The 22,697-nt window shown below is 60.7% G+C and overlaps 4 protein-coding genes across 7 annotated transcripts in view; 1 reads left to right on the forward strand and 3 right to left on the reverse strand.

Moving 5' to 3' along the window:
* Positions 1 to 180: 180 nt before the first annotated feature.
* On the forward strand, positions 181 to 2,773 carry ISCU (iron-sulfur cluster assembly enzyme). The gene is made up of 5 exons (XM_074605826.1): positions 181 to 555; positions 634 to 747; positions 997 to 1,107; positions 1,744 to 1,822; positions 2,199 to 2,773. The coding sequence occupies exons 1-5, from the start codon at positions 472 to 474 to the stop codon at positions 2,294 to 2,296; spliced, it is 486 nt and encodes a 161-aa protein (XP_074461927.1). The 5' UTR covers positions 181 to 471; the 3' UTR covers positions 2,297 to 2,773.
* Positions 2,774 to 4,398: 1,625 nt separating this feature from the next.
* On the reverse strand, positions 4,399 to 7,677 carry TMEM119 (transmembrane protein 119). The gene is made up of 2 exons (XM_074606888.1): positions 7,546 to 7,677; positions 4,399 to 5,969 (listed from the first exon to the last, which is right to left on the reverse strand). The coding sequence occupies exon 2, from the start codon at positions 5,941 to 5,943 to the stop codon at positions 5,164 to 5,166; it is 780 nt and encodes a 259-aa protein (XP_074462989.1). The 5' UTR covers positions 5,944 to 5,969; positions 7,546 to 7,677; the 3' UTR covers positions 4,399 to 5,163.
* Positions 7,678 to 12,220: 4,543 nt separating this feature from the next.
* Positions 12,221 to 15,006, reverse strand: SELPLG (selectin P ligand). Its single transcript, XM_074605929.1, has 2 exons — positions 14,541 to 15,006; positions 12,221 to 13,714 (listed from the first exon to the last, which is right to left on the reverse strand). Exons 1-2 carry the CDS (start codon positions 15,004 to 15,006, stop codon positions 12,438 to 12,440), a joined length of 1,743 nt encoding a protein of 580 aa, XP_074462030.1. The 3' UTR covers positions 12,221 to 12,437.
* Positions 15,007 to 18,650: 3,644 nt separating this feature from the next.
* Positions 18,651 to 22,697, reverse strand: part of CORO1C (coronin 1C) — a 59,338-nt gene continuing 55,291 nt past the window's right edge. For all 4 annotated transcript variants that reach the window (XM_074606395.1, XM_074606396.1, XM_074606398.1 and 1 more), the window contains 4 exons: positions 21,709 to 21,854; positions 20,419 to 20,476; positions 20,082 to 20,327; positions 18,651 to 19,184 (listed from right to left, as the gene is read on the reverse strand). In XM_074606395.1, the coding sequence (XP_074462496.1) occupies positions 19,065 to 19,184; positions 20,082 to 20,327; positions 20,419 to 20,476; positions 21,709 to 21,854 (570 nt within the window). In that variant the 3' untranslated portion in view covers positions 18,651 to 19,064. The remainder of the gene's footprint in view (positions 19,185 to 20,081; positions 20,328 to 20,418; positions 20,477 to 21,708; positions 21,855 to 22,697) is intronic.

Genomic DNA, 22,697 nt, shown 5'->3' on the forward strand with positions numbered 1-22,697 from the left:
TCACGCACGATCTCGCCCTCGGCCGCGCGGCGGGGCCGCGCTGCGGTGAGGCACACCGGGGCCGAAGCCCTTGTCTTCTCAGCCGAGACGCCGGCGAAGCCGTGGGCACCCCGGGGCCTAGCTGCCAGAGGGCCTCCGAGGAGGGCCGGGGCGCGCGCGGCGCCGCCCGCCCACCATATTGAGTGTGGCCGCCGCGGCCCGCACATGCGCTGGGTGTCGCGATAAAAGCGGGAACAGCGTTTATCGATCGTTTTAGCGACAGCGCAGGGTTGCTTTATTTTCGATTTCCACCCCCCCCCCCGGCAAGCGGCTTTCAGCGGTCGCCCCCTTTGCGCGGCGCACCCAGCCGCGGCCTGGGTACAACGTGGGGCCTGTGGCAGCGCGGGGGCGGAGGCGGGGCCGGGGGCGGGGCCTTCCCGCGCGAGGCTATAAAAGGGCAGTGAGGGGCCGCGCGCCCCCACCAGGCTCAAGATGGCGGCGCTGAGGGCGGCGGGGGCAGCGCTGCTGCGGCCCGGGCGTGGGGAGGCGGCGGCCAGGCTGGGCTACCACAAGAAGGTGAGGGGCTGCGGGGAGGTGGGCTGGGCTGGGCTGGGGGATGCGCGGTGGCCGTTGGTGACACGGTGTACCCGGCAGGTGGTGGATCACTACGAGAACCCGCGCAATGTTGGCTCCCTCGACCGTAATGCCAAGAACGTGGGCACCGGCCTTGTGGGTGCCCCGGCTTGCGGGGACGTCATGAAGCTGCAGGTGACCTTGGGGACCCGCTGGCACCGGGGGAGGGCTTCACCTGGGGCTGCTGCGAGGCCCAAACCTTCCCCTCAGGGCTCCAGGGTGGCCTTCCCTCACACACCCCTGCCCTGAAGTGTCCCCTGGGGCCTGGGCAGGCCCTGTCCCGGCCCTGTCCCGCTCCCCAGGGTGCGATGGGAGCCAGGGCCCTGCCTGGGCCTGAGGGGGTGCCTCTGGGGCACTGCTGAGGTGCCACTGACACTCTCGCAGGTGGAAGTGGATGAGAACGGGAGGATCGTCGATGCCCGTTTCAAAACCTTTGGCTGCGGGTCAGCGATCGCGTCGAGTTCGCTGGCGACGGAGTGGGTCAAAGGGAAAACGGTAAGGGTCCCTGCCGCAGTTGGAGGTGACACCACAGAAAGCCTTCAAAGCTTTAAACCTTCGTGTGTTTGATGTTGGGACTGCATAGGAAACAGTGGCCTAGGAATCCCAGTGCTCATTTTGTGCAGTGTGGTGGTTGTTTGTTTTGGTGGTCAGCCCAGGTGGCCAAACCAGCACAGCGGTACACTAGTTTAGAAAGCAGCAACTGTCAGCCCTGTTAGTGGCCTGATTTCTAGAGCAATATAGTTGCCTTTTCCAGGAACGTCCATTAATCTCCAGGGAAGTACTTTGTGTTTTATGCAGGAAGTGAAAACATGCTGATCGTGCGTTCTGAAAGAAAGTTTAGTTATGGAGCGTCTTTAGATTATTTATACTCTTTTTTTTCTGCCAGACAAGAAACGTGTTTCTATATTACGATAAAGGTAAGTGTAGAACAGTCCCCCAAGTGGCACTGTGACACTGGTTCATTCCCACAGCTGCTCAGTCTGAGACATTCCTTAATTCTGACATCTTTCACTGCCCCTGGCAGCTGAGATGTTCTTCCGCGTGGATTCTGTTGGCTTTGGAGCATTAAATGCCTTTGTAGCCAGTGTTGTAGCTCACATGACCAGTGACTACACGCTAACTGTGTTTCAGGTTGACGAAGCATTGAAAATCAAGAACACGGACATCGCTAAAGAGCTCTGCCTTCCTCCAGTCAAACTGCACTGCTCGAGTACGTAAAGGACGAAACTGTGAAAGTTCAAACACAAACTCGTATGTGAGAGGGAAACTTCTGGGAATAACGCAGATGCTTCTCAATGTTGTTTTCCAAATAAAGTTTCTGCACAAGGCACAGCTGAGGTTGGCCCACAAGAGAAACTTGCTTACAGTCAGATTTCGGGGTTGTTTTAAGAAGTTTTCAGATCTGTCTTATGTTTTGTACTCCGTAGCTCAGCAGACTGATATTAAGTGTTTGGATTCTGACATTCTGCTTCTAAGATGCTGACCTGCAGCGGTTGGTCACTGCTGTCTGCTCTTGTTTTTATGGTGTCTTTTGTTCGAAACGACTTTTCGTTGTCCTTGAAATACTTGTCTTGTTTTGTTTGTAGTGCTGGCTGAAGATGCGATCAAGGCTGCCTTGGCTGATTACAAGTTGAAGCAGGATCCGAACAAAGAAGAGTCAGAGAAGAAAGCAAACAATGCCTAAACTGACTGTAAAGCTTGTTTTCATTCCACTTAAATTTGCAGTGCAATTATTCTAGCTTTTAGTAGGATCCTGCGCACTACTAAATGAAGCTGTAAGATACGCACAACTTAACGCACAACGTGTCACTGTTCACGTGTGTACAGCCACTCTTGTAGTGCTCGCACGACGGGGCTGTGGGTGTTTTCAGCAGCCTGTGTCCTGTCACGACTGTCCTTGGAATGTTTGAGGGAAGAAGACCGCTCAGCTGCAGAGAACTCAGCGGCTTCTCTCGGGAGAGAAAATCCTGCTGTTCCGGTACTGGAAGGGCTGCACTTTTTTTTTTTTTTTTTGGAAGATGTATAGTTTTGCCTAATATTTTACAGAATTTAGTGGGAAACATTGCCTTGGTCATAATGTTTCTGTAAGAACTGCACATCGGTCTGTGTATCAATGCAGTATACAAATGCAGGGCGGCGTGTCTGCCCCCCCCCGCCCAAACTGTGTCTGTGTCGGAGTTTGATTTGGCAGCCGGCGTGCGGGTGTCTCCTCTCGGGGTGCTGGGACACTAGAGGGCACTGGCAGGACGCTGGTGGGAGATGGCGGCAGGGTGCTGGGTGCTCCAGGAGGCGCAGACCCAGGGCTTGCTTCTGCTCGCGTCCTGCCACCACTAACGCTTGTCTTTGAAGCTCCTGTTAGAGGAACAATCTTAATTTTGGAGTGTGTTATGTAAGAATCCAAGCTTTGGGTTGGCCAAAGGTTGGCTGACTCGGTTGCCGACTCTGTTGCCGACTCTGTTAAAAGGCAGTAAACGCACCCTGGGGTTTGAAGGCAGGAGGGGGATGGCGTAGTGGGGATGCAGAGCCGAGGGGGAGCTCCTAGGGGAGCAGGGGTCAGTCTGTGCCCTCTGGGGACACCTCTGTGTCCCGCAGGGCACAATTCGGCTGCGCTTTGCCAGAGGAATGGGCCGTGAGGAGAGCGTGGCTGGTGTTCACCTACTCGAGGGTTTGCACACTGAGTGTGAGCTGGCTCCTGGGAGGGGGGGACACTGGCACTGGAAAGGTGAATGTTTTGCGGTGATGTGGCACTGCTTGTCCCCTGTGCTCCGGGCCACCAGGCTCGCCTCTGCCTTCTGGTTGCTCTTTTCCAGGGGAGTATTTCCATAGATTTCCAAAACAAACACAAAACACATTTGAATGCTTTGCCTGCTCTTAAGATTTTTAAACCACCCAAGGAACCTTACTTGCCTTTTTTCATACCTAGGGTTTTTTAAAAACATTAAAAACCACATTTAAAAATAAATGCCTCATTCTGATGTATCTGTCTGCAACTTTTGTTTTTGTTCAAGGCCGAGCGGGCCACGTGTTCTTGCTGCTGTGGTTTGTCGCTCACAAGATGGCTCTTGCGGTGCCTCAGCTCGGCGCCACCCCACACGCTGGCCCTGGGCACGGGCTCTCCTGCTGCGAGGAATGTGCCTCGCTCCCTGGGATCCGTCCTGTGGTTTCCCACTTGCAAAAAAAATTAATAAAATAATCAGGGAAACTCCAGACGCCCACATCCGTTTTGGGGCAGAATTGGCTCATCGTGATTGCAAAAGGCTCTTGACAAAATGCAAGAGGGAGGTGAAAGCCAGCGCGCTCTTCCGAAGGGGAAGTTTGTCCTGATGCAGGGACATCTGGGGACATCGTGCCTGCCCCATGGCAGGGACGAAACAGTGTTACAGGGATACGAGGATGTAGGGATATGGGGATGTGCTGCCTTCCAGGTTTGCCCTCTGTCCCCACCGGGCGCAGCTCGTCCCCGTGCCGGGGTGTGCGGCAGCACCGCAGCCCCCCCCCCGCCCTCGCCTGTGGCGTGTGAGATAAAAATTTCCCAGAAACAGTGTGTCGACGTATGGATTTTGTGAATGATAAGCTCGTCCCCCAGCTCCCAGGGTTTCACCCACACAGAGAGCCTTCACCCCGAAGCTCAGCCAGGCTCTGGGGGCACCCGTGGACCCTGCGGGGCTGGAGCCCCGAAACCGGCTGTGCCCCAATGCCGGCGTGATGCAGGGAGGGGGCCCTGAAGATCTGGGGACTCTGCCTCGGCCACCCCACAAGCTGCAGAAACACACAGGAGAGGAGATCTGCGGAGGAAAAGTCTTTATTACGAGCTGAAGGGGTTCAGAAAATAAGGCAAAAAAAAAGTCCAGCTGGGCTCTGGGTCATGGCTTTGGGGCAGAAAATTGAGAGGACGGGTCCTTGCGACTAAATCCCCTAAATCCTGGGCAAGGATGGCCGAGGGCATCCCGTCCTCCTTTCCTCGGTGGTCCCAGTGATCAGAAAGGTGCCCGAGGTGGCCGCCAGCCCCTGTCCCACTCCCCGTGGCGGGGTGGGGGGTGGCTGCACAGACCCCCGGCTGCAACGCCGTGCCTCTGCCCGGAGGATGCAGCTCCCGGACGGGTGCCCGGCAGGGGCCAAGACGCTGCTAATTAGTAAAATTACATTTGGGAGAAAGCTGGCGGTGTGTGGCGGAGGGCAAGGAGTGCTGGGCACGGCACGGGGCGGCGGGGGGGGACACACCGACATAGCCGGAGCTGGGAAGGGAGCGCCCACAGAGTGCCTGGGGGTGGACAAATCCCTTTGGAGCCACGGGGCTGATGGGACTCCAGCACGGCCCCAAAAACACCATCTGCCGAAAAAAACCCCCATGGCTTTGCCACAGCATCCCACCGGTGTGAGGGGCAGTGGGCCCTGGAGGGGGCGGGGAGGGGGCAGGGGGGGCTTCATCGGGGCTTCCTTGAGCCGCCACGTACGTATGGAGCAACAACCGCCATGTCCATCGCGTGTCTGCAGGGCGTCCTCCTCCTGAGCCGGCGGCTCCTTGGGCTCGCCCAGGACCACGACCCTGCCCTAGACGCCGGGGGGGGCCGTGGGGCCGTCCTGGGCTGCACTGGGGGTTGCTCCCGTTGCACCCGCCGCTTCCTCGCCGCTCGGATTTTGGGGAGGGGGCTCAGTGGGTTGCTCATCACCCGACTTCTGGCTTCCTTCCTCCTCCTCCTTCTCCTTCTCCTTCTCCTCCTCCTCCTCCTCGGGGGGAGGTTTCTGCTCCCCCCGGGCTCCGTTGGCCAGCGACGCCTTGGGGGGGGATTTGAGGTTCTGGGCGGCGGCGAGGATGTCTGCCTGCAGCTGCCGCCCGCCGTCGAGGGGCTCCTCGGCGCCGGGGTCGGGGGCTTTCTCCGGCACCTCACTGAAAGCCCGGGCCCCCCCCACCTTGTCCCGCTCGTCCACGTACTTCTTCTTGGGGAAGGAGGAGGGGTAGTAGGCGGATGCCTTGTGCTTCTGCCGGACGATGACGGCGGCGCAGATGATGAAGAGGAGGACGAAGGCCAGCGAGCCCACCACCACCACCAGCAGCATGTACTCCTTGAAGAAGTCCACCAGCCCGTCCAGCACACCGCCCGGCGCCGAGCTGTTGGTGACGGTGGTCCCCGCCGCGTCCCCCACCGTCGGGCCGGTCCCGGGTGTCACGCGGCGGACGGGCGGTGCGGCCGAGACCTCCTCGCCGTCCCCGCTGCCCCCGCCGTCGGGCAGCACCGCGGCGTGCCGGGGCGCCGCCGAGCGCGCCAGGGTGGCCGCCACCATCAGCAGCAACATCAGCAGCCACGCACCCATCGCCGGCCGCACCGCCATCTCCCCTGGGGCTCGTGCACAGCGGCCTGCGGGATGCAGAGAGGAGGGAGAAGCATCAACACCCCTAAACGAAGCCCCCACGAGGGACAAGCGTCAAAACACCGATGGCTCCGGCGCTTGCTCCTTCACCCGGCTGAATATCCTTAAGAAAAGCCAAAAAAAAAAAAAAGCATCTCCGCTTTCCTTGCCCTGCCGCCAGAGCCAGGCTCTGCGTTTGTTTTGCAATGAAGTGCTGCAAAAAAAAAGAAATAGATGGAAAGCAGCTGAATGGAATTGCTCAAGCCTGGGGGACGCGGCGTGCACGGCGGAGGGGACCGGGGCCGCCGCCAAGAACCAGCTTCAGACAACGGTCATTTGGCCGATTAGAAAATTCCTGCAAAATTGAGGTTTCCAGTGGAAACTTTGACACAGGCGACGCCGCAGAAGGGCCGGCGCGAGCGGCATTTCCCAACCGCTTGTCCCGGCGCGGACCGTTACAAACGATTCCCAGCTTGAGGGCGGCTAAAAATAGGTTGGCGGCAGGATTTCACCCCGGTGCCGCTGCAATAGCCGGGAGATGCCAGGATGGGGTGCAGGACCCCCCCCCGAGCCTTTGCAAAGCCCGGAGGTGGGGTGCGGGGATCAGGGGGGTCCCGGCTGCCCGAGCATCCCCCCAGTGAAGGCGTTCCCGGGGGACGCAGCACATTTCGGCTGCGCCACGTTAACACCGTTGAGCCATTCCCAGAGCCCTCCCCAAACCCGCTCCGCGGCTCCATCGTCGGGGACCCCCTTGGGACAATCCCCTCGCCCTTGAGCCCCCCAAAATCCCAACCCGCCCCCCATTTCCCATCCCCGCCCCCCCCCAACCTAGCCCAGCAGCGCTGCAAAGCGGGAGGGACTCCAGCAGCAGGACTTGGCTTTCAGGCTCCTTCCCGGCTGCAAAATCTGGTTCGCATTAAACCAGAGCAAACAAACGGCGGCGGAGGCGGGAGGTGCCCCCAGACCCCCGACCCTCCCAGCTCACCGCAGGCATCACCACTGCCGTGGGGTCCGGTCTCACTGCGGTAATGGCGGCACCGCCAGGAGAAGGGGTTTTTTTGGGGGGATGGGATGAGCCCCTTCATCCTCCGCCTCCGACACCTTCGCCGCGGAGAGGGGCCCCTCGGCTGCAGCGGGGAGAAGGGTCCCGGGGAAGGCGAGGGCATTAACTTGCCTGATGAGCCGAGCTGACGAGCAGCCATAACAACGGTGGGGCCGAGAGCAGCCCAAATCTGTGCCAAGAGCAGGGCTCATTCCCATGGCCATCACCAGCCTTCCATCCCCATCCCACCGCCATCCCCACCCCCAGACCCACAGCACATCCCCGGATCCAGCCCAGCTGGGCACAGGCAAACCCCGCTCCGCTTCCCTCCGGCTCCCCAAACGCTCGGGAAAGTCACGATTTTGATGTTGTCCAGGCGCAGCATCCTCCGAACCGTGCCCGGGCGCGTGGCCGGCTCCATCCCACGTCCCGCCGCGGGGACCGTGCCCAGCCCTCGCCACATCCGTGGGGCAGCCTGAGCCCCATTTCAGAGCCACCCCAAAACCGGGGAGCTGGGCTGGCCTTGCCAGAGGGATCCTCACCTCGCCTGCAGCCGCCGCGTCGGTGGGAGGGAGCCGGGAGGATGGGGTCTGTCCCGCACACCTCGCCTCCTCGCGCCCCTTTCTGCCGCCTGCTGGGATGGAGCCTCCTCCTTCTCCCTCTCCTCCTCCTCCTCCTCCTCCTCCTTCTTCTCCTCCTCCTGCTCCGCAGCCTGGGACCAGCTTGTTCTCATTAGGGCCGGTTTGGGGAGGGAGCGTGGGAGGCCGGCGAGGGGCAAGCGGCCCCCAGCCCCCTCCCAGCCAAAATCCATCCAGGAGCTGGGGGGGGGGGCTTCCCGGCTTCTTGCCCCACCAGCAAAAGGGGGAGCCCCCAGTGCCCCCCCCCATCATCCCAGCAGCACCACTGGAAGGGGATGATTTTTGGGGTGCAAGGCGGGAAGGGGAGTTTGTTGCAAGGGTGTTTTTGTCCATGAGGACGGAGGTAAAACTCCATCCCACGGCCACGTGGCTGAGCCGCCGTGGTGGGACGGGGGTGCTGGCACCCCCAAAATGCCTCCCGGCGATGCCGTGCCAGGAACCCCCCACCCCAGCTGCCTTTCACTGCGTGCCTGGTCCCAGCACCCCAGCCCCGGAGCCTGTCCCCGTGCCCAGCCCTGCAAGAGCAAACCCTCCCGCCCTGCCTGGGGACACCAGCCGGTGGGACACGGCCACCGAGGCCACGCAGCGCCCAGGGGCAGGGGAGGGTGTTGGGCTCGGTACCCCGGCACTATTGGAGGCTGGCAGTGTGGCATGGGGGCAAACAGCCCTTGAGACCCCCCCCCCGCCTTCATTTCAGGAGACCGTTTCCTAAATGCCCCAGCCTGGAAATGGTCCGACGCAGGCACCTCTGCCTTGGGGTGCAGGCAGGGGTGCAGGCAGGGGTAGGGGTGCAGGCAGGGGTGCAGGCAGGGGTAGGGGTGCAGGCCCACCCCTGCCGTTCCCCAGGCCAATGGGGCAGCGGCGGCTGCACAGCTCCCCGGGTCATGGCATCCAGGTTGGGGGCCTGGGGGCTTCTCCTGGCCCCCCCCCCCAGCCATCAGTGCTCTGCCCAGCCCCCTGCGGTCCCCTCCGCCCGGGATGAAGTTGCTCAAGAGGCTGCAGCCGCCGGGGGTGACCTCATCCTCTTGCTATTTGCCTCCGCACGCCTCCCCGGGGGCGGGGGGGACCCAGCCAGAACCCCCCCAAAAAAGCCATCGATGGCGCCTGGGGACTGTGACCACCATGGGGCTGGGGGCAAGGGTGCCCGTCCCCATGGCCACTGTGAAGCCGGAGAGGAACCCGGCGCCGTTTGGGTTTCTCCCGGCGTCGCCAAACGTCATCGTGGCTCCCAGAAATAACGGGTCCGTCCGGCTGTCTGCAGCCGGCGGCTCCGCGCAGCTGCTGGGGCGGCTTTTCCCGGCCTTAAGTGATCAGCGCTGAAATCTTAGAGGGGAAGGGGGAAAGGTGAGGGGAGGCCAGGGGGGGAGCGAGGGTGGCCGCGCTGCCGAGCCAAGCCGGCCTGGAGGAGTGCCAGCGGCGTCTGGACTTGCTCCTGCAGCCCGTCCGGGGATGGGGCTGTGATTCCCTTCTGTGCGTGCATCCTGGCCGGTGTCCCCACCCCTCCTCATCCAGGGTCCCCACCACTCCTCATCCAGGGTCCCCATCTCTCCTTGGCCAGGGTCCACATCTCTCCTTGGCCATAGTCCCCATCACATCCTGGCCAGCATCCCCATCCTTCCTTAGCCAGGGTCCCCATCTCTCCTCGTACAGGGTCCCCATCCCTCCTTGTCCATGGTCCCCATCCCATCCTGGCCAGGATCCCCATCCCTCCCTGGCCAGCACCCCCATCCTTCCTTAGCCAGAGTCCCCTTCTCTCCTTGTCCAGGGTCCCCATCACTCCCCGGCCAGGGTCCCTGTCTCTTCCTGGCCAGCATCCCTATCCTTCCTTAGACAGAATCCCTGTCACTCCTCATCCAGGGTTCCCATCCCTCCCTGGCTAGGGTCCCCATCCCTCCTTGGCCAGGATCCCCGTCCCTCCCTGGCCAGCATCCCTATCTCTCCTCGCCCAGAGTCCCCATCCCTCCTTGTCCAGGATCCCCATCCCTCCCTGGCCAGCATCTCCATCCCTCCTCGTCCAGGGTCCCCACCCTTCCCCAAGCCATGGTCCCCACCGCCCCCGTCCGGGGTCCCCATCCCTGCCCTGGACTCTTCCCGGGGCGGCAGAGGCGCGGGGACGGGCAGCCCCGGGTGCCAGCGCCCACCGGCCATTACGATGCCGTTTTTGCCTGCGGCTGGGGAGGGCTCTGCCCCTCGGCGTTGGGCAGGGCTGCGCCGCCCCGGCCCCGCTTTGTAATTTGGGGCAGCTGGAACGCGGGGACCCGCAGGGCTCGGCTCCGTGGCGCAGCCGGCCCGGGGTAACCTGCAATTTGCTACATTTCGGCCCTGCTCTGCTTGTAATTTGCTTCACTGGGCTGCGCTTTGCTGTGCCAGCGAAATACGCGGGGCGGGGGGGGAACGGGCTGATCCTGCAGAGCTGCACCGGGGTGTGCAGAGCACCGTTGACAGCCCAGCACCGCGTCACCCACAGCCCCGCATCACCCACAGCCCCGTGTCACCCACAAGGACCGTGCACCCCACGCTCGCCGGGGCGGCGTGTCCCGAGGTCCCTGCTGTGACACCGCTCCGGCTTCCCGCAGATTCCTCTGCCGTGAGCTGGGAGATGGCAGCCCGACAGGACCCGCTGAGGATGCCAAATAGGGCGATTCCCGGCTCCCGGCAGCTGACACAGACTCCAGCGGTGGAGGAAAGTTTATCCTCGCCGCTCGCTGGGCTCCCGGGGCGGCAGGCGCAGGGCGGGCACGGGGCTGGGCAAGGGCAGGAGCGATCCCTCCAACCTGCACCCGTCGATTTTTTTGGGATCCACCATCCTCATCCTCACCTGGACTGGGGGCAGGGGCTGGACCAGCTGCCGTGGGATGAAGCCGGCTGATGGGAGCATCCCTCCGCCTCCGAGAGAAAGTGGGGCTGGGGCTGACAGTGGTCCCCATGGGCTCCCCTTCCCCAGCCTGGCCCCGAGAGCCTGGGGGCACACAATCCTCCGTGCCCACTAGAGCCATGAACTCCTGCGGCAACTTTTTGGCAGGGCAGGTGCTGGCATCTGCACGTGTGGGGACACAGTGGGGTCAGAGCAGGACGGCATCACCAGGGACCCCGCGGCCGCGGCGTCCCAGCTGGGGACCGGCCACCGCCGCCGGCTGCAGATCCCCTCGCCCACGCTGACTCACCCGTAAACATTTACATTCTCAGGCTGCTCGGCCCCAGATGGAAAATATCCGAAGTGGAGTGCGAATGTAAACAGGCGGCGGGGCCGGGGCGCAGGTGAAGCCACCGCGCTGCTAACCCGCCCGTGGGACGGCCACCGCTGAAAGCAGCTTTCGAGGTGGTGGCACACCCAGGGCTCGGTTGGGGACAGGGTGGCACAGCGATGTCTCGAGCGCCTGCCGAAACGCTTCACTGCCCGAGTGTGTGCTGCAAACATTGAGGGCGGCGTGAGCCGGCTGGTGGGGCAGGGATGGGGACGTGGGATGGGGATGCTGAACCTGGCAGGGTGCGGATGGAGGGATAGGGACGGTGAGCCTGGCCACAGCAGGGATGGGGATGGAGGGATGGGGACATTGAGTCCAACTGGGGCAGGGATGGGGATGTGGGATAGGGATGCTGAGCCTGGTGGGGCAGGGGTGGGGATGTGGGGACAGGGACACTGAGCATGGTGGGGCAGGGATGGGGATGTGGGATGGGGATGCTGAGCCTGGTGGGGCAGGGATAGGAACGTGGGGACATTGAGTCCAACTGGGGCAGGGATGGGGATGTGGGATAGGGATGCTGAGCCTGGTGGGGCAGGGGTGGGGATGTGGGATGAGGATGCTGAGCCTGGTGGGGCAGGGATAGGAACGTGGGGACACAGCCTTGGCAGGGCAGGGACACTCCTGGGCTATTTCTGCTCCCTTGGGTGTCTCTCCCAGGGGCCGGGCACAGGGAAGGGGTCAGGCTGGTGGCTCAAGGGAGGTGGGACCTGGGGGCAAATCTGAGCCCGCTTCAGTCCCCAGGTACAGGAGAGATGGTGGGACCCTTGGTGGCTGCTCATGGCCCTGCTCTTCCCCATCCTTCCTGGTCCCAGCCACAACCAGGCAGGGACAGCCCGGGGCCATCGCCACCCTACGCGGCCGAGAGCCTGCGACCACCATTTGCTCACTGGGGACTAGCTGTAGGCGCACCGGCAGCGCACGGGACCACCTCGAGAGGCAGTGACGGTCCCGGACGTGTCCCCTCGCCTCGCTGTGGGCGACCGCAAGGCAGGAACACGTTACACCACGAACATGCCCATCCCCGTCCCCCCTCCCCGGCGTTTCCGCCCCAGCACCGCCACCCTTTCCGCTCCCATGCCGCGGCACGAGGCCGAGCCCCACATGGGGAGGGGGTCCCGGGGGCTGCGGTCCCCAACCCCCCTGGGGTCTGGCTCCCTGCCTGGTGAGGGGTGGCCGCGGGTTTCATTTCTGCTCCCCCCAGGGATGCTGGGGCTGCTGCTGTGGGAGGAGGATGGAGAAGCGAAATTTCGGCAGGGGATGTGGGCAGGTGGTGGAGCGGGGAGGGGGCCGGGGGGCTGGTGGGTGCCATCGCCCCCAGGAAGAGACTCCCACATCCTGGTAACGCTTTAATGGGGTCAGCCTGGGGGGGCTGAGCTCACCCCGGGGGAAAGCACCTCCCCATCGCGCTGGTCCAAGTTAAAACATGAACCCAAGGGGATGGGGGTCCCCTGCCTGCGGCTCCGTGAGCAGCATCACCAGGGACCGGGCACCCTGCCCACCACGCCACCGGCCCTCCCGATGCTCTGGGATGCAGGACCCCGTCCCCGCGGCTCAGGAGTGCTCTGGCAGAAAGCTGCTGAGAGTCAGGTTGTCACCATCGGCCTCGGAGCCACCGTCGAGCAGCAGCTTCTGCCGCCGGACAGGGGCGGGCTTGGGGCCGTTGGTGGCCATGTCGCTGTCGGGCAGCAGGGAGGAGATGCAGACCATCTCGGTGGGGCTGAGGCGGTGGTGAGCCGTCCGCGCCCGCCGCCAGAGCAGGGCGCCCAGCACCCCCGTGCACACCATGAAGATGGCGGCCACCAGCGCCAGCAGCAGGATGGCCAGCAGGCACTTGTTCATCACCCTCATGGGGTCCCAGGGCACCGCGGTCCCCCTGGGCTTCGTGTCCCAAGGGGCTGAACGAGTCACTGCAGGAGGGTCTCCGGCTTTCCTGACTTTCTTGTATCCTGTGGTGGTGGGACCGAGGGCAGAGGTGCTGTTGTCCGTGCCGCCGGCCACCGTCCCCTCCTTGCTGGGCGACGTGAGCCAGCTGGGGACGGTGGTGATGCTCTTTTGGGGTGCTGCCTGTGTGCTGGCTTCTGCCGGCGGCGCAGAGCCCAGCAGCAGGTCAGGACTGGGGGAATCGGTTTCGTGCAGGGGATCGGCCGCGGCCGGCGTCGGGAGCGCCTGGTGCAGGATGGCGTCGGTGCTGGGAGCTGCCGGCAGCTCGGAGCTCAGCAGCGGGTCAGGGGGATTGGTCTCATCCAGGGGCTCGGCTGTGGTCGGTGCTGGGAATGCCTGGCGCAGGATGGCGTCGGTGCTGGGAGCTGCCGGCAGCTCGGAGCTCAGCAGCGGGTCAGGGGGATCGGTCTCATCCAGGGGCTCGGCTGTGGTCGGTGCTGGGAATGCCCGGCGCAGGATGGCGTCGGTGCTGGGAGCTGCCGGCAGCTCGGAGCTCAGCAGCGGGTCAGGGGGATCGGTCTCATCCAGGGGCTCGGCTGTGGTCGGTGCTGGGAATGCCCGGCGCAGGCTGGCGGAGGTGCTGGGTGCTGACGGTGGCGCAGAGCCCAGCAGCAGGTCGGGCTCGGGGGAATCGGTTTCCTTGCTGCCGGGCATCATGGTGGCGGCGTGGCCGTGCCCTGGCGCGCCGGTGGAGCCGGGCTTCTGCCCGCCATCGTCCCTCTTCCTGCGGGAGAGCGGCAGGGGCTCAGCCGGCGCCGGCCCGGCCGCCCCCCAGACCCACTGCTCGCCGTGGGGCTGCCCCAGCTCCGGCAGTGGCACGGCCCCGCACGCCCACAGGGTGCTCAGCACCAGCATCACCAGCACGGCCCAGCCCGGCGCCATGGGACCTGCGGGGGGGAACAGAGTGGGCGGATGAAATCGGGGTCCCCGCGCCAGGGTGCTGAGCTCCGTCGTTCAGGCTGAGCGTGGCCCCGGGGAAGGACGTGAGCGAAGCGTCCTCCTGCCCTCCCGGAGAGGGGCCCTGCGTTTTGGGGGGCTGGAGGATGTCAACGCCGGCCTCCTCCAGCCACGGCCGGCGGAGACGCGCTGCCTCCACCTGCGGGACCCCGGCCCCCCCGCCCCGGCTCTGCTTGAGAAGAAAGTTTTGAAAAGGAAGCTGTTTGTCTGGAAATGGGAAACGAGCCACGACGGAGACGGCTGCTGCGGGACGGGCAGTTGCAGGATGACTCCCCCCGTGCAGAAATGAAACCGCAGGGATGTCGCACACGTTTCAGTCGAACCCCCCCCCAGGGCACCCGTCCTCCCGCTCTGCCAGCCGGGCTGGCACGGGGCTGCCGGGCTGAGGCCACCATGTGCCTGGGCATCTGCGCCAGAGCAGGAGGAGAGGCAACCCCCACCCCAAAACACCCCAAATCCCCCCCCTCATTACACCGGCGGCCCCCCAGTGGCCCCGGTGGGTGGAGGCCAGCCAGGTCCCTGTGCCCAGCACCCGGAGCCGATACATGCTCCCCCAGCACCGAGCATCCCCGGGAGGCTCCCACATCCCCAGCGCACCCACCCACCTCCTAAAAACCCCAGGGACCAGCACTGCACGGAGCGTGGCCACCCCCTGGGGACCCGTGCACGCCCCACGGGGGGCCTCGAGCATCCCCTTGGCACCCACACCATCCCCGGGGCCGAGACCCGATCCGGCGTCCCCCCGCTGGGACTCACCTCTGCCGGGGGAAGCCGCGGGACCCTGAGCTGCAGCACGGTCAGGCATCACCAACAAGGGTCCGGCTGCGCCGGTGCGGGGGCTCCAGGGCGGCCGCGGGGCCGGGCAACCGCCGAAAGCCGAGAGGCGTCGCGGGCCGCCCTCCGCCTGCGCCTCCCGCCCGGGCAGGGAAGGGAAGGCGGGCGCGGAAGAGCGTCTGTGGTTTCGGGGAGCGCGGCGGGGGAAGGACGTCACGCCGGGAGAGGGGCCACTGAGGACCGGGGGCTGCCTGCACCCACCAGCGCCCCAAAAAGTGGCCTCCAGCCCCTCCCCGCTGCGCCGGGTGCCCTGTGGGAGCCCCGGGGCCCGCTCAGCCTCCCCCGGCGGCTCTGCCGATCTGTGTGCCAGGGCTCGCACCGCCCCGAAAGCAGAAGTGACGGCAAACACGGTGCCAGGGCTGCCAGCACCTCCCCCCCCGGGCACCATGTGGGCCCAGATGGGATGGGGGGCAGGTCCATGGAGGTACCCCAACACCGGGAAACAGCCTTCACACATGAGGAGGAGCAGGAGAGGGAGGGCCTGGCTCAATGCATTTGCAGAACCTTCGTGCCAGGGCCCTTCTCTGGCCGCTGATGTCCCCAGGATTGCAGCCTGCGGACAAGGAGCTCTCAGGGGGGGCTGGGGGGTCCGCTGGGCTGTGTCCCGGCTGCCCCAGCTGGGAAATACCCCACCCTCACGGCGAGCACTGGCGGAAGGTGCGGCCGCAGGAAGGATGCTGCAAGAGCGCATCCGCGGCAAACGCCCTGCGGCTGCTGCACGGGGCCGTAAACAACCCCACCGCCTCCGCCGGGCCCCGGCAGCACCCTGAACCCCCCGTACCGCGGGCTGGATTCACCCCATCCCTCCTGGAAACCTCCTGGCCACGGGGGCTGGAAGAGGGTCCCGGTTCCTGCCGCCCCCACATCACTGGTGGGCACGCACGCACAGAAAATGGGGTTCGGGGCTGCAGGAGCGGGTGCGGAGGGGGGGCGAGCATCCCCCGGGAGGGGTCCAGGGTGTGCGTGGGGAGCATCGGCTCTCCGAGAGCATCCCTGTCCCGTCCCCAGGCACGGCCGAGCCTTCGGGGCTGTGTCGACGGCATCTGAAGGCGGTTGTGAAACGCTGGGTGAAACGCCGCAGCCCCGGGGAGGTCGCGCCGGGGGAGGGCTCAGCCCTGGCCGGGGACCGAGCAGTGCCATTTCCAGCCCGGACACTCTTTGCCGTTGCAGAGTTTCCTGCACCCTCGAAGCAGGTTTCAGCCCCTGAAGAGCAGAACGAGCCCTCCCAGCTGCCGGGCAGCCCCCAGCCATGCTGTTCCTCCCCGAGACCACATCACCCCCATCCCCGCTACCCTGAGACCCCCCCAGCAAGTCCGTGCCATCAAGTCCCGCGTCCAGCCAAGCTCCTGGGTTTACTTGCAGGGAAATCACCCGCGAGTCCATGAGGACGCCAGGGGTGGGCCCCGGCTCTCCGGGGGCAGAGCAGATGGGAAGGGGAAGGGAGGGGTCCCGGAGGACAGACCCCGCTCAGCCGCAGCCCTACGCGCTCGGGTTCCTGTCCCTTACCCACGGATAAGGGTCGTGCCATCATTTAACACCCTGCTGATTGATAAAACCTAAAGCGCACGTGCTAATGGGCAGCAGCGGGCGCAGGACGCAGAGAGTCAAAGAAAAAGCAAACCAGAGGAAGTTTATAATCAATGACTTTTATCTTTTGAAAATGGAAGCAAATATTTGGACAGATACTATGGCCGCTCTATAAGAGCGCATCTTTCAGGACTTCACTGGTTCTCTTCTGGGATATCACGGCTACAAAAAGCTTCAGGCACTGACTCCGGTTGAGCCTGGCTAGGCATCAGTTCATTTAAATAAAATACAGGCTATAAACTAAAAACCAGGGCGGCCTTTCCTCCGCCCTCCTCGGACCATCTCCCACACACCCACCTCCTCTGGGCATTTCAATCCAGCGTCTCAGAAAACTGATTTCCCTCCAATTAGAAAAAAACCAAAAGATCCCCAAGCGCACAACCCTGAAGTCACACATACAAATCAACACAGAGATCACCGTTTGGGGGAGCATTACGTTTGGCTTTGTTTTCCAGGAGAAAAAAAAAAAAAAAAAAAAAAAAAAAATCGAAATAAAAATACACATCATCTCAGCCATTTACTGCAATACAAAAACGTCACCAAACATTCAAATAACCCGGAGCATCTGGACCACGAATCCAGCATCAGCGGTGACGGACACAGGGCAGGGGACGCTCGTCCCTCCTGCTGTGCTCGCCACTTAAAACAAAGCAAACCCACTTTTATGAAGCTTTCATGCTATGCAATTATAACACATCCGCTGTCTCTCCGCGTCCCGTTCTCGTGCCTCTCCAGCTACGTCGCCTGGCCGTCCCCACGCTGTGGTTTCGCCTTCACACACACAGACATCCCTCCAGAACAGAGAATCCTTAATCTGTAAATTCTGAACATGCAAACACTGGAAAAAACGGAGAATTTGAGGATTGCTAGCTAACCTAATGGGAAAAAAAAAAAAAAAATCAAAAAAAAAAAATCACTTCAGCCTGGATGAAGGGACGGGCTCCCCCCCCCCGCTGAGCGGCAGCCGCCGGGGATGCCCTGGGCGGGGGGACGCTGCTGCGGCGCGGCGGCTCCCAAGCACACACACGTGCACACACACCGGGGACGCAGTGAGCCGGGATCGATCCCAGCTGGGACAGGTACGGAGGCTCCTCAGCCCGAGAGCTCTCGGGCACCAGATAGTCTTTGCCCACCTTTGGATTGGACACGGGTTGCCGATGTTTCCCTGGCACCGCGGGGACGGGCGGCCCCAGCCCGGCCTGGCAGAGCTCGCGGGGGTGGCACGGAGCCTCTTCACGGCCAGGGACACAGCCCGCGAGCAGGGACAGGCGCCTGCCCCGTCCCCGACATGGGGGACACCTCACCCAAGCAGAGGTTTGCCGAGCTGAGGCATCCAAGAAATCCCACGAGGAGCTCGTGAGCCCGGGGCGCTCACGGGGGGTCTCTCCTCCAAGAATCTCAAAGGACCGTGTGAGAAACCAGTTCTCCAAACTGGGATCAAAACCGCCCTCCCCAGTCCCTTCCACTCCGAAGGCCTGGGAGTGCAGGGGGTCTGGGGACGGAGGTCACTCGTCTGATCCGGGAACAAGTAATTTCTTAATTTCTACAAAGTTTTACGGCGTGGTGGGGTGGTGAGGCAGGAACGATGGAGAGGGGGGAAAAAAAAATAAAAATAATAATAAAAAAAAAAAAAATAACGGAGGCATTTTGCTTGCGGAGACCCGTCATGATAAAGTCACCCAGCTACTGCTAATGCTGCTTTGGAAGCAGAGTCTAAATTTCTAACACCAGAACTAAGGCGAGGGGCCAGAGAATTGCAAGCTCGCGGATTTTCGAAAGCTTCTTAAAGCCAATGAGCCGAAGAGCGCGGTGGTGCAGAAACAGAAGTATTTACAGCAAGGCAGAGAGCTGAAGCAGACGCCAGCGAGAACCCGGTGACTGCCAACGTCCCACCGCTCGCGTCTCCCATGGCACACCTTAAACTTTGGACTCCACGGATAAAGGTAAAAACACTTCCTGCGTGAAAGTAAACTTCTGCCTCAAAATAAAAAGAAAACCGGCAAATAAAACACGCCCGGTTTGGACATGGGTAGAGGAATCCAAAACATGGGACTATTTTAAAAGGGCAGCGTGATGCTAGTTTAAAAATTCTGTAGGGTGTAAAAGGAGAAGAGGCATTTTGTGGCACGAATCACCTCATTCAGAAACGGTTTTGGTTTTGGTTTGGTTTTTTTTTTTTTTCCTTTAAACTGTCAGACAATGGAGAGGGAGGCAGGAAAGGCAGCTTGTACGATCTCTGAGGGGTCTCAGCAGCAGCCTGGGCCGCACTGCAAAAGAAACCGATCTGATTGTTCGAAATTGTCAGATTTATACAAAATAGCTTCAGTTTTGTTCTCTGAACAGTATAAACACCCACCCCGCGCACACACACACACACGCACACACACGCAGTGCTGTCCCTTTAGATTTAAAACACAAATACTGCAAAGTGGCAAATAAGAAAAATAAAAAGCAACTTCTTTTTTTTTTTTTTTTTTGGCAACTTTAAAAAAAATGGTTAAGAACAAGGTGGCATTGGTCCCTAAATCTAGAAAAAGATATTTGGGCACAACATTGAAAGTCAGAATGGATTTGTTTTTGAAGAATTCATAACATCTGGAAGAAAAAAAAAAATACTGTAAAAGTAGCACTTATTCTTTTTGACTTGTTTGACACAGTCACATAAATTCATTAAAACATCAGGGGGAAAAAAAAAAAAATCTTTTCACTAAAAAGCTTGGCTTTTAATCATCGGCTCTCGTTGACGTGAATTTAGGAGAACAGGAAAGCTCGTACTGGAATGCTGCACGCTGCTGCTTGCCGAACTGGGGAACTGGAATGTGCCTGGGCTGGCGGCGGGGCCAGCGCCGCTCGCCCCGCTCAGTCCGCGATCTTTGCCATCTGCTGCTCCAGCTTGGAAATGCGCTCGTCTTGGTTGGTGATCGTGTCTTTTATAGATTTCAGCTCTTTCAAGATCTCATCCAATTTGGCTTCGTTTTGCTGGAAGACAAGACAAGACACGTATTTGCTGGGAGAGCCGGCGGGACGCGCTCTGCGGACGGACGGGAGGTTTCAAAGCCAGGGGCTGCTCTGACCGGGATGCTCGCGAGCCGTACGCCTGCCCGGGGGCGCAGGCAAGCGGGGCAAGCGCGTACCACACGCCTGGCACGGGCACCGGGATGCTCAGGGCACGGACCAGCTTCAAGGGCATGCTTCAAGGCAGGGCAGGGGCTTCAAGGCTAGGGCAAGCTTCAAGGACATACTGGACCAATATCTGCTCTTTAACAGTGTTTAGGGACCTACTTGACCGACAGCCGTCACTCCCACATACGACTATACCCCACATTAGCTACAGCCCCCAACTACGGACTCGTACAACCTTCTTCTGCACCTGCACAGTCTGAGGTTCATTTGGCCCACTCCCTGTGTGCTGGGTTTTCACAGAATTCCAGACTGGCAGGGGTTGCAAGGGACCTTCAGAGATCACCTAGTCCAACCCCCCCCCGGCAACGCAGGGTCACCCAGAGCAGGTTGGACAGGAACGCATCGAGGTGGGTTTCGAATATCTCCAGGGAAGGAGACTCCACACCTCTCCAGGAAAAAAACAACCACCACAAAAAAAAGAGGTGCACAGCTCTCCCAAGCAGGCGGGTGGCTGGAACAAGTCAAGCTTTCCTTCGCTTCACAATTCCCAGTAATCTTCCACAACTACAGAAACCTTGCCTGAAACACCACAGCTAAAGTGCCACCCCAACTCCAGGTCTCCCACTGGCACCCAAGTCCCAGGGTACTCGAGTCAAACATGCTCGAGCTTTGTTGTGACTGTTTCTGAAGATGCAGCGCCCCGGTAATCGCATCTCGGGCCACTATCCCCCAAAGCCTGTGGATTTTACTCACAGAGTTTGAGGCATCGGCTGCTTTCTTTGGAGCATTTATGAGATCACTTTTCTTGTTCGCGGCAGGCTTGTTGTCCAGTATGTTCTTCTTGACCACCTTGAGATCCCTGTTCTTGCCTGGAATGTACCCATGCTTCAAGGAGATGAGAAGGGGATCGGCATTCTTCCCCTCAAACCACTCCTCTGCTTCCAGAGCTGCTTCTGGGCCAGCTGTATCAGGGTACAGGTCATCCTGAAAGAGGTCCGACTGCAAGCCAGAAGAGACAAATTGGTCAAGCGCTTTGGGGCTGGAAGGCACGAGCTGGCTTCAAACCACGTAACCAGCACATAGGGCTCACCTTTCGAGGAACCGTCATGATGATGGGCTCACACTTCCTCTCGTGAAGCTTGAAGAACCTTTGAAAGAAAAAGAAAAGGTGCGATTTAGACGTGAGGAGAGCCAACGCCGTGCAAAGGAGGCCTCGGCTCTGCCGCTCACGCACAGCAGCGTACAGGGAGACGGAGGTGAGGGAAAACGAGCCACCCTAAGGAGTCACAGCTGGGCTGCGCTAGGACTTGCAGCCCTGCGAGGGCTGGGGAAAACCACCTGGGTGCGTGCAAAGCTCCCCGCTTAGGTACTGGGTGACTTCAGGGGGTCACACTTTGGCTAGAAGGGGCTGTCAGCGAGGCACAGCCCCCTGCTCGGACCATTGAGGCAAGCGCTATACCAGCAATTTACAGGTACACACTAGCCAGCCTTCTGCTCATCGCTCACGTGCGTCTCCACGCTCCCGTCACCCCTCGCAGTCCTGCCTGGGGCCAGTGCCACTAACTCCAATGTCCTCAGCCTGGCCACCAGGCACTGCGGCTGAAACATTCACGTGCTTCAGGCAAGTGCGGGCTCTGCTCCCTTTCAGGGGCTCCTCCTTTCAGTAATAATCAAAGGAGCATCAAAAGGCTTCCAGGGGCAACATCCAGCATGCTCCCTACCAGTGGTGTGACACAAGCCATTGCAGTGACCCAAGCCTGCTTTCCCGAGGTGCCGCCTTCTTCCTTTGCCAGGGCTGCACTCTGGTCACTGCCCTGCTGCTGTAATTACTCCTTAAATTCCTGAAACCATCTCCCCACCCGCTTGCTGTGTACAAGCTGGAGGCTGACAGCAGATTTAGGCACCAAAAGTTCATCATCGGTATGTTGACAGCGTAGGCTGTAACCAACTTGGTGCAAAGTCTTCTGCAGACAATGTATTCTGCTAGGTATCACCCACTCGTTTATAACAGACTCAACCTAAGTCCCAGCATATTTTGAGGTTATATCATGTTATGCCCAGCACGAGTATCGCTTCACGTCACAGGTCCCGACAAAGCAGTAGTGTGGCCGGGAGGTCTTTCCAACGGCGGGGCCCTACGCCCAGCAGTGCTTGGTTTGCCGGCACACCAAGGGTGAAAACACAAAGGGTTTTACAGAAGGCTGCCGGCCCCTTCCCCTCCTGCCACACGCCTGCAGCAAGCTGGCTGACGTGCACTGTAGGAACGCGCCCGCACTGCCCAGGTGCAGTAGCAGGACTTTTCCATTTCTGAATGGTTGAGTTTGCCACGGGGGTGACTCGCTAAGATGACACCACCCTCCCCGACAGCCCCTCTCCTTACCTGGCAATCTCACACTTGTTCACATCAAGGCCCCTCTTTGGCATGAACCCCATGCCCCTCTGCGGCTCTTTGCTGCTGAAGGTGTTGAGGTAGTGAACGTAGGGGGATTCGTCCGTGATCTCAAAGTAGCGAATGCTGCTGTCACCCTGCAAGAGATGAGAGGAGGGCCACTCCAGAGGCTGGAGGGGCTCGTGCTCCCCGTGCCCACACGTCTGCTCCCTGCTAGGCTAGGCAGCCATTGGTCTCACCCCATAGCCTTTCCTTCCAGGAACGCCGCCACAGAGTAATACAGTTTACAGCTATTTTTTTTTTTTCAGGCTAAAACTTCCATTGCTTGCCAGTCGTACGTGTCTCATCTCAAGCTGCTCGCAGCAGTCGCTATCAGACAGCATGGCGCCGTGTTCTCGATATCCACACGGCATTAGCAGAACTGCCGTAGAGTGGATCCCTACCGTAACCAGTACATTAGGTTGAACAGCTTCTCAGTGAGAAGTGCTGTTCTTCAAACTCCTACGGTACAGGGACTTGAGCTCCTGCTTCAAGACTGGGGTGGTCAACTTCCACATTCTCCTCTTGTGAAAAAGCTAAACCTTCTGTCACAGTCGGGCAGAAAGGCTACAGAGCATTTTCTCTTTGATTCCAGGTGACTCTACTACACTAGCATCTCTGAAACAGCAGAAGAGGCAGCAGATATAAAACAATTATTTCTCATTAGCTGTTTACAAAGATGGGATTCTTGAATGTACTTGTATGGATCTTCTTTTGTAATGACTTGTTCATCTTGTCTTGTCTTTGGCTCCTGTTTGTAGGAAGTCCAAAGCGGCGGCATTCAGAAGTGGGCACTCTGGAGCACTTAATGCCTACAAATTGCTTTTAGAAAGGAGCACATGATTCCAGTTTTCTCTTATTTAACCCCACAAAATTACTGTAAGTGTTGCTACATGCTCCATCGTCTTTAAGCACAAGGAGGATAACATCTAAAATGTATC

This window comes from Larus michahellis, chromosome 13 (assembly GCF_964199755.1).
Source record: "Larus michahellis chromosome 13, bLarMic1.1, whole genome shotgun sequence".
NCBI classification, from domain to species: Eukaryota; Metazoa; Chordata; class Aves; order Charadriiformes; family Laridae; genus Larus; species Larus michahellis.